We start from the raw sequence: 13,429 nt of genomic DNA on the forward strand, positions 1-13,429 counted from the left end.
TTTGGTTTGGTTTTGTTTTGTTTTTGGCAACCACTAAATGCCTTTACACATACAGTACATTATACAAGCATACAGTATACATACACATACATTTTGACATTGTCCAAAAGTATATTATTCTATTTTAGTATTCTATTCTATTTTGCTGTCTTGAAAATATGGGAAATAGAAATGGTTTGAGATATTCCTCACTTACCTTATATATAAAAATGCTTTCCCCATCCTGAATTTCTGACTTTCGGTCATCACGCAATGCATACTCGGAAGGGTCCTCTGAAAACATGACCATCAAATCGCCATGTTTGATTTCCCAGTGGGGTGCGTCTGTTGTCAAAACCGATCTTCTGAAGCCCGTTTTCCGCTGTTAGGACATCCAACAACCACACAATTACAACGAACGAATCTCATAACTAATATATGACAATATCAGAACCAGAAACAAAACTGATATGGTTCAAAAGACTTGAAATTTTGTCAAAAATCAGCTTTGATAATAGACGCATCCCACTGGGAAATCAAACATGGCGGTTTAATGCTCACTTTTTCAGAGGGCCCTTCCCAGTATGCACTGTGTGATGACTGGTAGTCCAAAATTCGGGATGCATTTACTGGAAAGAAATCAGATACATTGTCTTTAACTGGACACATGTACCTAAAATATTATAAATGGCTTACTATCCTATCACACACAAGATTTAAAATTGACTTGTCAGAGCCAATTTATTTGCCATTTACTAAACTTCTGATAGTAATTGATGAAATTCACACCTGTAATTACTGTTACATTTGGGATATAAGACTCACAGATCACATTTAATTTTAAAGGGGTGCATACGGTTACTTACTTTACACACCATAATATTATTTACTAAACTAATATAAGAATCACATGCATTTTGGTCAGAACAGATATAGAAGACATGGATATATTGTTCACAAAAGACATTATAGTACATTGCCGACTTTTTAATTCACCATTTTCATATTTGCATTTAGAAGTAGCTAATTAAGTAACTCTGAGCAGTTGACTTTTCTTGTTATAATTGCAAATGTTGTGTACCTGTGCCTTTTTTTTAATCATAAAGAGAATCAGCATTAACTATCCCCCTCACTTCCCCGCTTAGGTTGTAGTTATTTCTGTATTTGTAGCACGCCTCCTCCGCCTCCTCAGCAGCTTGATGTGAACGCGCCGCCAGCTTCAGTGAGAGCAGAACAGGGACAGCTCCTCCGGGATCAGCCACTGTTTGCATTCGTCTTTTCAAGCAGAACGCAGCAGCGGTTCAGTCAAATGTTTGGGGGAACTCTGGCTCCTCTGCAGTTACCCACAGTGCATAGTAATGGAAAGGGAAACTGGGACAAAGATGAGAGATGCGCAAAGAGGACGTGCTTGTCAATATAGGATTAGTTGGAGTGTTGTAAGAGATGACAAATCACTCATATTTAAGACAGCAGGAATTATTTATTCTGCTTCACAGATGTTTTTCTGGATCTCCAAATCTAATCAACCAGCTAACCATCACTTAAAATGCTATCATTGATTTTTATCTCAAAGAAATGCGATTATTATTAACCGTGTACACTATAAAATGTCTCCCTGATGTCCAATTTTGAGAGCCGTAGATGGCAGAGGTCTAAACTACAGGGTTTGCAGGTTTTATACTATAATTATAGTAGTAGTATTGAAACTAGATGCTAATTTGAAGTATAAATACAGGGGGAAAAAATCACAAAAATATAATAATTCAATCTTTCCTGAAGTTCTTAACTTTTGAAGGATCTTGCTAGTATAAGACCACATGGTAATATTAAAAATAAACTACTATTTAGTATTTAAAATTACAGTATATATTGTCTATAAAAGAGTGTTTTATTGTCCATTATTATTCTTAGGAATTAAAATTGGTATGGAGTGTCAAGTCCAGTGTTCATTATTTGAGTCAAGGTTGAAATTTTGGTATTCTGGCAATCCTAATGCAAACATGTTCTGAAGTGCATAGGATAGTTCATGGATGTGTTCAAAATGTGCACGGCAAACTGAATCTTTATTTTCAAATTTCACAAAATCACTAATCTATTTACAAGTGGAATTATATAATTTTCTAATGTTCTTCACCACTAGGCCTGTCAAAAATTACAATATCAAGATAATATAAGAGAAGATGGATGGGACAATACATGTTTTGGCCAATTTTTATATGTATTATTTTGTATAAAGTGGGAAATTTTGGGTTATTTTCTGTTCTGGGATGAGATTTGAGCTGTAGAATTGTAGGTTGAATTATGAACTCATTATAGATACAAATTAACTATATAAAGTATCTAACAAACTCTATAATGAGTCAGAAGTAAAATAAGCATTGCATTCATTTACTGCAGCTCATATTTTTTTTACAGTATTATGCATTTAGAATATTTTTTTTGAGAGGATTTATACAGCTTCATGGTTTGATTTCAATGTTTTCGTATATTGTCTATATTTACTTCAGTAATATCATACTTCAAAATGTGTTATCATGAGGTTTACTCATCAGTAATTGTATTTTGACTCGAGTGTATATCTTGCCTTTTCCTCCAGGTGAGTTCAGTGACGGTTCCCAGGAGGCGGGCGGAGTGTACCAGGTCCTGGAGATGCCGTACGAGGGAGAGGACATGTCCATGATGATCATCCTGCCGCGACAGGAGGTGCCTCTGGCCACGCTGGAGCCCATCATCAGAGCCCCCCTGCTGGAGGAGTGGGCCAACAACGTCAAGCGCCAGAAGGTGGAAGTTTACCTCCCCAAGTAAGAACTGCAGCCAAGACTTCAAATCTCAGGAATGCTCTGGAGAAATTCTGTCTGTGGTGTAGACTTTTGATCTAATATTTTTTGTTCACTGTGGTTGTGAAAATTGTCAGTACCCATACATTAAAACAAGCAGTGGTGGAAAGTAATGAAGTATAAAAGTAAAAGTACTATACTAAATAATACCTAAGTACAAATTTTAGATATCTCTACTTAAGTGCGTTTTACAGTGGATACTTTTTCTTTTATTTTACTACATTTGAGAGCATGTACGTGTACTTTCTACTCCACTGCATTTGGACTGAAAAGTAAAAAGTGCTTTGAAATGGCTGAGACTTTTTTACGACATTTTGACATTTCATTTTATTTCATTCCGTCCAGCTTTGAGAAAACCAAATACACAAAAACAGCTAGAAAAATTAATACATCAAATGAATTACTTTAAAATTACTAAAAATTCTCTGCTTCATATTTTTTACTTTTTACTTTAAGTACATTTTTAAATAGGTACTTTATTAAAAGTTTTTTTCATGTGATGTGATACTCCAGTAAAAAAATCAAGTACTTCATCCACCACTGAAAACAAGTATCAAATTTAGTCACAAATTTGAGCAACACTGGAAAGGGACACAACTGGCCCTGAATACTTTTAGAATGGTTTCCATCTAAATCCAGTTGTTTCCCTTTTAATTCAATTCCCCATTTAATTTTTCCCATAGATTCTGAAAAAAACAACAACCTAAAAACAGTATTTGAAAGCTTGCTGTAGCAAATAATGGCCATAAGTTCTATAATTTCATTTAAAATCTCTCTTCTTTTTTCTGAAATTTGGTAAACTACTGATGTTGTGGGTTTTTTTTTTCTAAATGACATAACATTCTTGGAATATCAATGCAGAATCTAAATTGTCAAATCAAAACTTTTCCTTAATTTCAAGATAGAGTTTGACACTTTGTGTATGGCAACAGGGCTAGAAAGGTCAATCCATGTAATAAATATAATTAATCTATAGTTAACTTCAGTCTCTATTCCTTTTGCATGTTGATGGTGAGATTTTAAAGGCAGTGTAGGATTTCTCAGATATTTCTTAAACCATCTGTGTCCTCTCTCATTAAGTAAACAGTTTAAATCAAATGCTGTTTTTTTCTCTGATAAAATGTGTAATATTATTTTTTTTTAAACTGTATTATGAATAATTTTGTTTGTTTACCAATCTCCCAGAAGCTTTTCGTGTGGTAGTGCAGCGTTAGATTTCAATTTACACTTATGTGCCATTTAAAGGTCTTATGCAAGATTGACTCTTGTAAGATTTAAGACATGTTATAATGTTGTTACCTCGTCAAAAACATACCTGGAATTGTGTTTTGTTTCAATCACACATGTTTGACTAACCCTTTATTATTAGTCTGTCTACATCTCCAAAGCTGTGGAGCACTTCTTGTGTTACTGTTTTCAGCTTGAGAAAAGAACTCAGCCTAAATGTGCAAGATTTGTGTGTTAAACATGTGTGAATGAAACAAACTGCAGTTCCTGGTATGTTTGTGATGAAGAAACTACATTATAACATTATTATAGATCTTAAAATAGTGTGATATGAGCCCTTTCAATCTTTAATATCCAGCTTAATAGTGCATATTGTGTCTCATTTCAGGTTCAAAGTGGAGCAAAGCATTGACCTGAAGGATCTGCTGCAGGAGCTGGGAGTCAAGAGCATGTTTAGCAGCAGCGCAGACCTCTCTGGGATGACAGGTAACTTCTAAGCATCAACACTGGTATGAAAATCATGTTCAAAGAGCCATGTATCTGCATATCTGTGACGCTCGGCTGCAGTAATGTCCCCAGTGTAACCAAGGTAACTGGCTCTTGAGCAAGCGCATAAGGATTGTCACATAACTTAAAATAGAGCTTTGTGTGCGCGCAGTTTAGTACACTAAAAGCCAAAAGCAAAAATTTACTTTCTTTTACTCTTGCAGAAAGTATGGAGAATCAGTTATATTCTTGAGGGGGTTTTTTGGTCAGTTTTACAAAAATAAGGCTTCTCTTTTTTTTTTCATTCCATTTTTGTGCACAGTTGGCTTCATGATGGTCTGATATTCTCAACCAAAAAAGAAAACAAAAGCAATGTATTATTTAATTGATTTTTGACCGGATGGAAAACTGTCTATTGTTAAGATATTGGAAGTCTCTTTTTTATATGGGCTATTCTGTAGTCTCAACTAACTGACTTCCTAAGTAAAAAAAAATAAATAAATTGGGGGGGTTGCTGTTCGAGTCCATATTTTTGTTCAGTTATTTTCTTTATATATATATATATATATATATATATATTATATATATATATATATATATATATATATATATATATATATATATTTTTTATTTTTTTTTTTTTTTTGTTTACATGCCCACTGACTATATTTTAGTTTCTTCCTGTGGCTCAGAGACGACTTTAAAGCAGCTCTACATCTCTGGCATGTTAGTGCTATATCAGCCATCTCTCTCTCTGGGCACCAGCAGGAGGTCGGCCCCTGAGGTCCTCAGAATCAGGACTAACATGGAGAATCAGCGTTTCAGTTTTATAGAGCTGAAATCTGTAACAGTCTTCCTGAAGACTTGAGACAAGCCTCTACTTTCACAATGTTTAAAAACAGATTTCAACAGATTAGCCTAATTCATCAGTCGGTTTCACTTCGTGGAAACCGTCTGACCACAGCATTAGGAATTTGTTCTCTCAACGGAAGGCTGGTACTTTTTTTATTTAACCAATTGCTGCTATTTGGTCACAATGTATGTAATGCACCAAATCCCGTAGGAAGAAGGGCAGTAACGTCTTTCCCCTTGATAAAATTCACCAAACATTCTCTTTGTTCCGGCTTTAAATCCTTGATTTCGGGAATGGTTGCCAACACAGAATGTATGTCTTCATCTACATCCATCTCGACTGCTTTATTTACTGTTGTGCTGTACCACAAAAAGGACCTAGACAGGCGCTTGAGTTTGACGTCACGGCTTCACAGTTCTTCACTGATTGGCCGGTGTGTGGTCTACAACTTCCAAGGTTCTTGCAAACTGTCTAGTGTATTCTGATTCCTGACCTAGTTGCTGGAGAGAAATGAAATTGGGCAGAGGTACTAGGTGGCGCCAGCCTGTCTAGTTCTGTTTAGCTGTGCATATGAATGTATGTAGGACTGTCTACAGAAATTTGTTGGTCTGGGGCAAGAAACCTCAAATGGACCCCCCTCCCATATGAATTAATAGGAAGAGGGTCCAATTCTAAGACCTTTGTCCCCCCTGTTGACTAACTAACTGTATGACTGAAAGGATTGCATCTGCACTCTTCTCTTTTGTTTATTTGTAACATGATTTTAATGCACTCTTCTTGTCCTGGATATGAATTACTTAAATTAATTGTGCTTTAAATATAAACTTGGCTTATTGGTGATGTATTGGATTTCAGATGGGAGGGAGTTCTACATCAGCAAGGCAGTGCAGAAGGCCTACCTGGAGGTGACGGAGGAGGGGGCAGAGGGCGCGGCTGGCTCAGGTTTGACTTCAGTTCAGTACGCTTGAGTGAAGTGGCATTTTTCTCTCAATTTAACACTTTTTATGTGTTTATTTTTACAGGAATGATTGCCCTAACTCGGACTCTGGTGCTGTACCCACAAGTGATGGCGGATCATCCCTTCTTCTTTGTCATCAGAAACAAGCAGACAGGTAGAAATTTGAACTTAATAATTGAAATAATTTCCATTGTGGACCAATAAGTTTTGTTTAAGTCTAAGTAGGCATATTTACAGACTTATAAACTTCAGGGTGTGCCCAAAAAAGCAATAAAGTTATGTACACAATCCTTCATTTTCCTGTTAAATTTATTACCACACAGAAGAGCTATTTCATCATGCCACCTATTCAAACATTTTTAAAAAGTTATGATTTTACATCTTTGTTCCCTTATTAAAAACATAAATTCAGTTGTTTAGTTTAGTCAGTGGAATTTAATTTCCCTAGACAGATTTATCATTTGTAATTTTCCTTTTATACTTGATACTGGCCGCATTTCATAATTATTATCTTCAAAAGACCCATATTACGCATTTTTTCTGATCTATGTCATAATGTTGTTTCCTCATCACAAACCTGGAGTTGTTTTGTTTCATTCACACCTGTTTAACACACAAATCCTGCATATTTAGACCGAGTTCTTCTCTCAAACTGAAAACACGTAATACAGGAATTGCTCCACCTGTGTTTTGAAACTCCATATATATTCACTAAAATCATTTGGATAATTTTAGCCCTGGAATTGCCAATCTTTACTGAACTAAAGGTAAAACCCCCACCAGAGAATTTTGAGCTTTGGAGGGTTACTCAAACATGTGCGAATGAAACAAAACACAACTCTAGGTATGTTTTTGATAAGGTAACAACATTATTATTATATATTTGTTTAATATAGGACCTTTAATACCTGCCGTGTTGTGTGTAAGAGCTTGAAACATACCCATTATCTGTTATTTTCCAGGCTCCATCCTGTTTATGGGCAGGGTCATGACCCCCGAAGTGGTGGAACCCATCGAGGACTTTGATTCGATATAACTTTGGTGTGCGGCGATCGCCAGCTCACAGCCAGATCGGAATTTCTGACATCATAAAACGCTACCTATCCTCTCTCACAATCTTCAGCTGTGTTTTATACTCTTTCACAGATGTTCTACGGTAAATTCTATATTGAAATACTAATATGTGAAGTTTTGATACTGGAAGCTTTAAACACTTCGATACAGACATGCAGAAAGTGTAAATAATCTCTCATTCAGCTTGTTTGTATATGAGAAAGAACACAACAGTAAACCAGGGTATCTCCAAGGTTTAAAATCAAGGTCATAAAAGTATACATGCATACAAATGAAATGTTTTATTAAAGCAAAGGCCCTCCACAATATGGCTTTGAATTCTATTACAAGTAGTATTAAAATGGTCTTGAGTTTTACCTGAAAAACCATGGAGGTACTCTGCAGTTCATGCGCAGCCCTTTAAGTTTTGCAGCTTAGTAGTTACTTGCACCCTCATAGAAGATGCACAAAATCTCAACAGTATTTAATCTTTTTACTTACTACACTGTAAACATTTAACCTATTTTATTATTCATGTACATTTGGCAGTGTGTTCTATATATATGCGAAGTATTTATTGCTGAATAAACATTTTGTCCTTATACACCGGTCTTAGTAATAATATTTTTTACACTATAGGCTTTACCGCTGTTGAATGAATATGCCTTATCACATATGTGGGGCTGATTGGACCCCAGCTGGGCATCGCAGGTGAGCAGAGCCGACTGCGTAACTAAGGGCGGTTGCTATGGAGACGGAGTGAGCATGATGCAGGGGCAGTAGGGAAATGGATGTTCAGTACCAGGCGTGGATGTACAGAGGAAACCTACAGGTAGCACCAGCTGTATTATACTCAATAAAACTGGAATGTTTTCCCATTAAGAATGTGTCTTTCTTTTCAAAATGTGAAAGAAGTCAGGAAAAGGATTAGCACACAAACCAAACATAGCAACACAAAATGTTATAATTGTTGTTCAAATGCCATAGTTAAGCAAGTATTGTGTTCGATTCCTCCACAGAACACTGTTGGTTTATCTGTGGCTCCTTCATACTGTGGCTTCTTCCCCTGTGTAATGTAATGTAATGTAATGTTAGGAATCACAAAAAGGCAAACCTCAAATTCACTTTTTTTTTTTTTTATATATTAAAGTTTTTTAAAACGTGCCCATAGTGCAAGCAGATCTATTTTATTTCAGTACAGAGTTCTTTGTGCATCATATAAAAGTTTATGATGCAACCTACAAGCAAGAGCCGGCCTGTTCTGATTGACTTTGAAGGCTCGTCAGCGTCAGAGTGTAATCTGGACTTTTGGTGGTTTTCTGGTGTGATGCAAGTATAGCTCTTAATCAGTGTTTATTTAGGGTAAGCTACCTGTGACCGGTTTAAATGAATAATTACATAGTTGATATTTATTTGTACGTGTTAGAGCCGTTCAAACTGTTTAAAATGTGAGCAGTTTCCTGTCCCAGCGTCTTTCCCTCGCTCCTCCCTGTAAACAGCAGATACCTGGACAGTGTTGCCAGGCAACAGTGCTGAATGATCAGCTGATAGCTGGAACTCGGGAGCGTCGCATGTCCTAACCCTGGTCTCAGAGGAGCTGTGGGCCGCACTGGTCTCACCAGCACAGGAGCTGAACTCTTTCTAATAACCGCTCTAACACAGGACTACAGGCTCCATGGGTCACTCTTACAGCAGCACAGGGCTGAAGCGAGCCTCGTACTATGACTTAACAGCTGGGAACTACCTGCACAACACTGGGACATGTCCGAAAGGTGAGCACAACCAGCACCCACTACATATGTAATAGAGATATTATAGCCTTCATTACTGTTAAACTACTATGATATTATAAATTAAATGTTTCTTTTACTTTTACTTTTTACATTTTCACTTGACTTTGTGACCAATTTAATTTCCAACTACAGCCTCTTGATTGCATTATGGAGTCCCTGGCGGCTGCTGACGCTGTCCCATGAACTGGGCCAAATTTAAACTAATAGTGCCTGCTCAGGTGTCGACTGCTGCTATGGCAACGGGTGCTAATCAGCTCTGTCAGGCCAGTTCACTGTAACCCAAACCAGCGAGGCAGTGGTCAGGGTTTCACTGCTGGGCTTTTGTTTCAGCTTCACCCGTTCATGCATAGGGCAAATGTGGGTAACCTGTTCTGACATGGGGCAGACAGCTGTAACCCATAAAACGTGCTGCGTCTGTACGTGTTGCTGACAGAAGAGCCTGTTCACGCAAAGACAGGTGTCATCTGTTCATCCACGTTACAGACAAGTGTAACTCATTCACATTACATATTACAGATATGTGGTACAGACAGGTGAAACTGCATACACATTACAGACAGGTGTATCTCTGCTGAAGTGTTTGTGTTGTCCTCCACAGTTCCTCTGGTGTGAACACTCAGAGCAGCAGTTTGCCCAAGTCCCACTCGTCTCAGTGCTCGGAGCTCGCTGGCACCCTCAGCCCTCTGTGTGTGGAGCGCAGCCCGGACTCTGGGCTCTTAGCCACACCTGTGAGTACCACATATGCTCATGCAATCGAAACAAACATACCAGAGTCCTTAAAGGGTATATTATATCATAAAATGTATAGCCTGAGCTTTTAAATAAAAACTCTACTGGATTATGCATCATAAAAGACCCACAAATCAAGTATACATACAATAGTAGAGAGTATCTTCAATCTCTTTACGCTAACATGGTGTCAGTCTCTTAGCCACTGTATTCGCCTGGTAATATAGAGCCACTGCATTGTGGACATCCATTCAGTGAGGGTCAGGTGAGGTGGGGACAGACTGATGTCCACTCACAAAGAGTAGTATAGTGTTACAGACAGGGTAAAGGTGACCAGGAAGCATGTACAGGGTCATTGGGGTTGTAGCCCAATTATTCTCTCTATTATTTTGCGAAAACTGTAAAACTACAAAAACAAAATGCTGCATTCTACTTTTTAGTTGTAAATATTTGCATTGATGTATCACAACCCCTAAAAAAATCCGTTGACTTCCACAGCTGATTTTATTTCATCAGTGGATCATTACTTCTCAGATGGGCAAGGCCATGTTCAAGAAGATCCAGCTTTTCCTCATTCTGAACTCAGTACTTTGGCTTGATATCAATTGATACTAGTGTAGAGACTGGAAGTACATATTTATCTTGTTAAAACAGCAAAAAAGTATGGCAAGATCAATTCAAATAGCTTTAGTTATGACTGCAATGTATAAATAAATATTATGACACATTCTGGGCCAATAAAAACAGTAAATAGTAGGATTATATTGCTTAATCTTAAACTTTATATCCTGAAAATTCACTGTGTTTTCCTGGATCAGATCAGAAAAATGTATTTGTCTCAGCTTTGATTAGAGTCCATATAGAATAACCTGACCCACAGAGGACAATTTCTCTCTCTTTTCCTTGTTAAATCCAAGTGGTATTATTATTTCTTTTTATCTCAGCTTCCATCCAGTCGCTTTCAGTTCGTGTCGTGGCATCGCCTGGAGCAGTGTCATGTGACCGGTGACCAGCTGACCTGCCCTAGAGTCCGAGAAGGTTATCTATCCCACCACGAAAGTTTCAGATAAATATTTAGTGATACAGACTACACGGCTGACCACATGTTTCTCCGTAAAGGTCCATCAGATGAGGAGCTGTTTGAAAGAGTGGGTCATGAAGTGTCTGTGGAGAGAGGAACCCGGCGGAGGAGAGAGGGAGAGGGTCAGAGCTGGGAAGAGAGACTGCAGGAAAACTGGGAAAACTGTGTGGTTTGTACATTATGGTTTATTTTAAATGTTTAAATACATACGAAATTTACAGAAAGTTAACAGTTTTCTGATAATTGCCTCGTGTCAGGAGTTGAACCTGTCCTACCAGGATTTAGGTGATCCATATCAGAGAGAGAACTTCCTCAGAATTCTCCGCAGGCTGATCCGTGTGGAAAAACTACAGCTGGTGGACAACTCCCTCACCGATCTGAGCTCCGTACGACTGCCAAGGTAAAGACTGCACTATGGATTACAGAATCAGTTAAACATAAATAATAACATAGCATAGAATTTGATTTATATAGTGTTTTTGGGACACTTTTTGGCTGCCCTGGGATAGATCTGCCACTCAAACAATCCACCCAGAAACTACTGAAACATACACAGACAAATGAGTGTGGTGGTACAGAGGAGATGGAGAGGTGTCTGTTGGTTTTTCTGCTGCGGAGGAGACTAGAAAGCACATTTCTGAAACCACGGGAAATAGGAGTTGAGAGATAAAGAGAGCTTTTATTTAAATGACTTGATGGGTGATTTGTTTAGAGGCAAATAAAGGACGTAGGAATAGGATAGGGGGTACGTAGCCTGATTCATCAGCCGGTTTCACTTCATGGAAATCGTCTGACCTAACAGCATTAGGATTCGTTCGCTCCACAGTAGGTGGGTACTTTTTTATTTAACCAGTCACTGCTATTTGGTCGTGCCGTATGTAATCCCAAATCCCGTAGGAAGAAGGGCAATAACATCTTTCCCCTTGATAAAATTTACCAAACATTCTCTTTGTTCCGGCTTTAAATTCTCGATCTCGGGAATCGTTGTCAACACAAAATGTCTGGCTTCGTCTACATCCATCTTGAGCACTTTGTTTACTGTTGTTACTGTTGTTGTTCCACAAAAGGGACCCAGAAAGGCGCTTGAGTTTGATGTCATGGCTTCACAGCTCTTTGCTGATTGGCCAGTGTGCAGTCTACAACTTCCAGGGTTCTTGCAAACCTTCAAGTGTATTCAGATTCCTGATCTAGTCCCTGGAGAGAAATGAAATTGAGTGAAAGCACTAGGTGGCGCCAGCCTGGCTAGGCGGTACGGTCCTCCTGGTTGGATTTAAATTTCATCTGATTAAAGGTAGTAGCTAGTAGTAGTAAGATGAAACTGCTGGAAATCACAACTAAACAATATTATCTGTCAAACTGGCACCGTAGAGAGAGTTTAGTGGACCCGGAGTGATCGTCCTTTGGTGATTAGAAGAAATGAAACAGAACATTATAATTAGAAGTAGAAGTAGAAGAAATATTTGATTGGAACATGCTTGCATATCTTGGGACACGGTTGGGTAATGTCTCTCTGTTACTTCTTTCTTCCTCTGTCCTTTTTCTCTCTCATTTCTCTCTCCCTCCTTACTCCTCTGTCTCTCTTTTCATCTGCCTTACTCCCCTCTCTCTCTCTGTATATCTCTCTTTCTCTTTCTTTTTATCTTTCTCTCTCTCTGTCTCTCTCATGGGTAATGTAATGTAATGGGTAATATTTAGAAATGAAGAAATGTATTTGTTCACCATTGCCTTTAAAACATAATACTGTTGCTTTATGTAGTATTTTTTAGGATTATAGTTTTTACATCTTTTAACGCACTTCTAGAGAGCACTTTGGCCCAGTTGCGGTTGTATAGTGCTACACAAATAAAGCTTGATTGATGAATCTGTGTGGCCATCCAGGTGCCGAATCCTGAACCTGCAGCGTAATCACCTGGTGAGTCTGCGTGCTCTGCCAAAGCTCCCGGCCGTGGAGCACCTGTGTCTGTCGGACAATGCCATCTCCTCCCTGTGCGGACTGGGGGCACTGGGGGCTCCGGGGGCTCAGGGGAACAGCCATCTGCGATCTCTCAACCTCAGCCGCAACCCCGTCACCTACAGCCCACACTACCGTGCCCGGTGAGTGCCCACTAACCAGGAGCTACACAGTCAATGTTGTATTTTTGTTAAATGATAAGTTACATACATTTATATACATTTAGGCAAGGCAAGGTGAGTTTATTTATATAGCACAATTCGTAAACAAAGTAATTTAAAATGCTTTACAGAATAAGAAATACGTTAAAATCACAATAAAAACAAATCAAAACATAATCATCACAAAATTAAATTAGAGAGAAGAAGAGTGGAGAATGAAAAATGAAAAACTTTCAGTTGTCAAAATAGAGGCCTGTCTCACATCTTCAAGAAGACTGTTCCAGGTTTTAGCTGCATGAATCTGAAACGCTGACTCCACGT

The 13,429-nt window shown here is 38.2% G+C and overlaps 1 protein-coding gene across 2 annotated transcripts in view; it reads left to right on the plus strand.

The window, feature by feature from the left end:
• serpini1 (serpin peptidase inhibitor, clade I (neuroserpin), member 1) overlaps positions 1 to 8,194 on the plus strand; it is a 30,197-nt gene extending 22,003 nt beyond the window's left edge. Inside the window, exons 5-10 of one of the 2 annotated variants that reach the window (XR_008631488.1) lie at positions 2,576 to 2,780; positions 4,432 to 4,529; positions 6,238 to 6,324; positions 6,405 to 6,494; positions 7,303 to 7,496; positions 8,033 to 8,194. Coding sequence is in view for 1 of the 2 variants with exons in the window: in XM_020937716.2 (XP_020793375.1) it covers positions 2,576 to 2,780; positions 4,432 to 4,529; positions 6,238 to 6,324; positions 6,405 to 6,494; positions 7,303 to 7,376 (554 nt within the window). In the remaining variant the exon portion in view is untranslated. Of the gene's footprint in view, positions 1 to 2,575; positions 2,781 to 4,431; positions 4,530 to 6,237; positions 6,325 to 6,404; positions 6,495 to 7,302; positions 7,996 to 8,032 lie in introns of those variants that run through there. The other variant, XM_020937716.2, reaches the window with a different exon arrangement.
• The last annotated feature ends 5,235 nt before the right edge of the window (positions 8,195 to 13,429 follow it).

This window comes from Boleophthalmus pectinirostris, unplaced genomic scaffold, assembly GCF_026225935.1.
Source record: "Boleophthalmus pectinirostris isolate CB_2022bp ecotype Guang Dong unplaced genomic scaffold, ASM2622593v1 HiC_scaffold_9, whole genome shotgun sequence".
Taxonomy (NCBI): domain Eukaryota; kingdom Metazoa; phylum Chordata; class Actinopteri; order Gobiiformes; family Gobiidae; genus Boleophthalmus; species Boleophthalmus pectinirostris.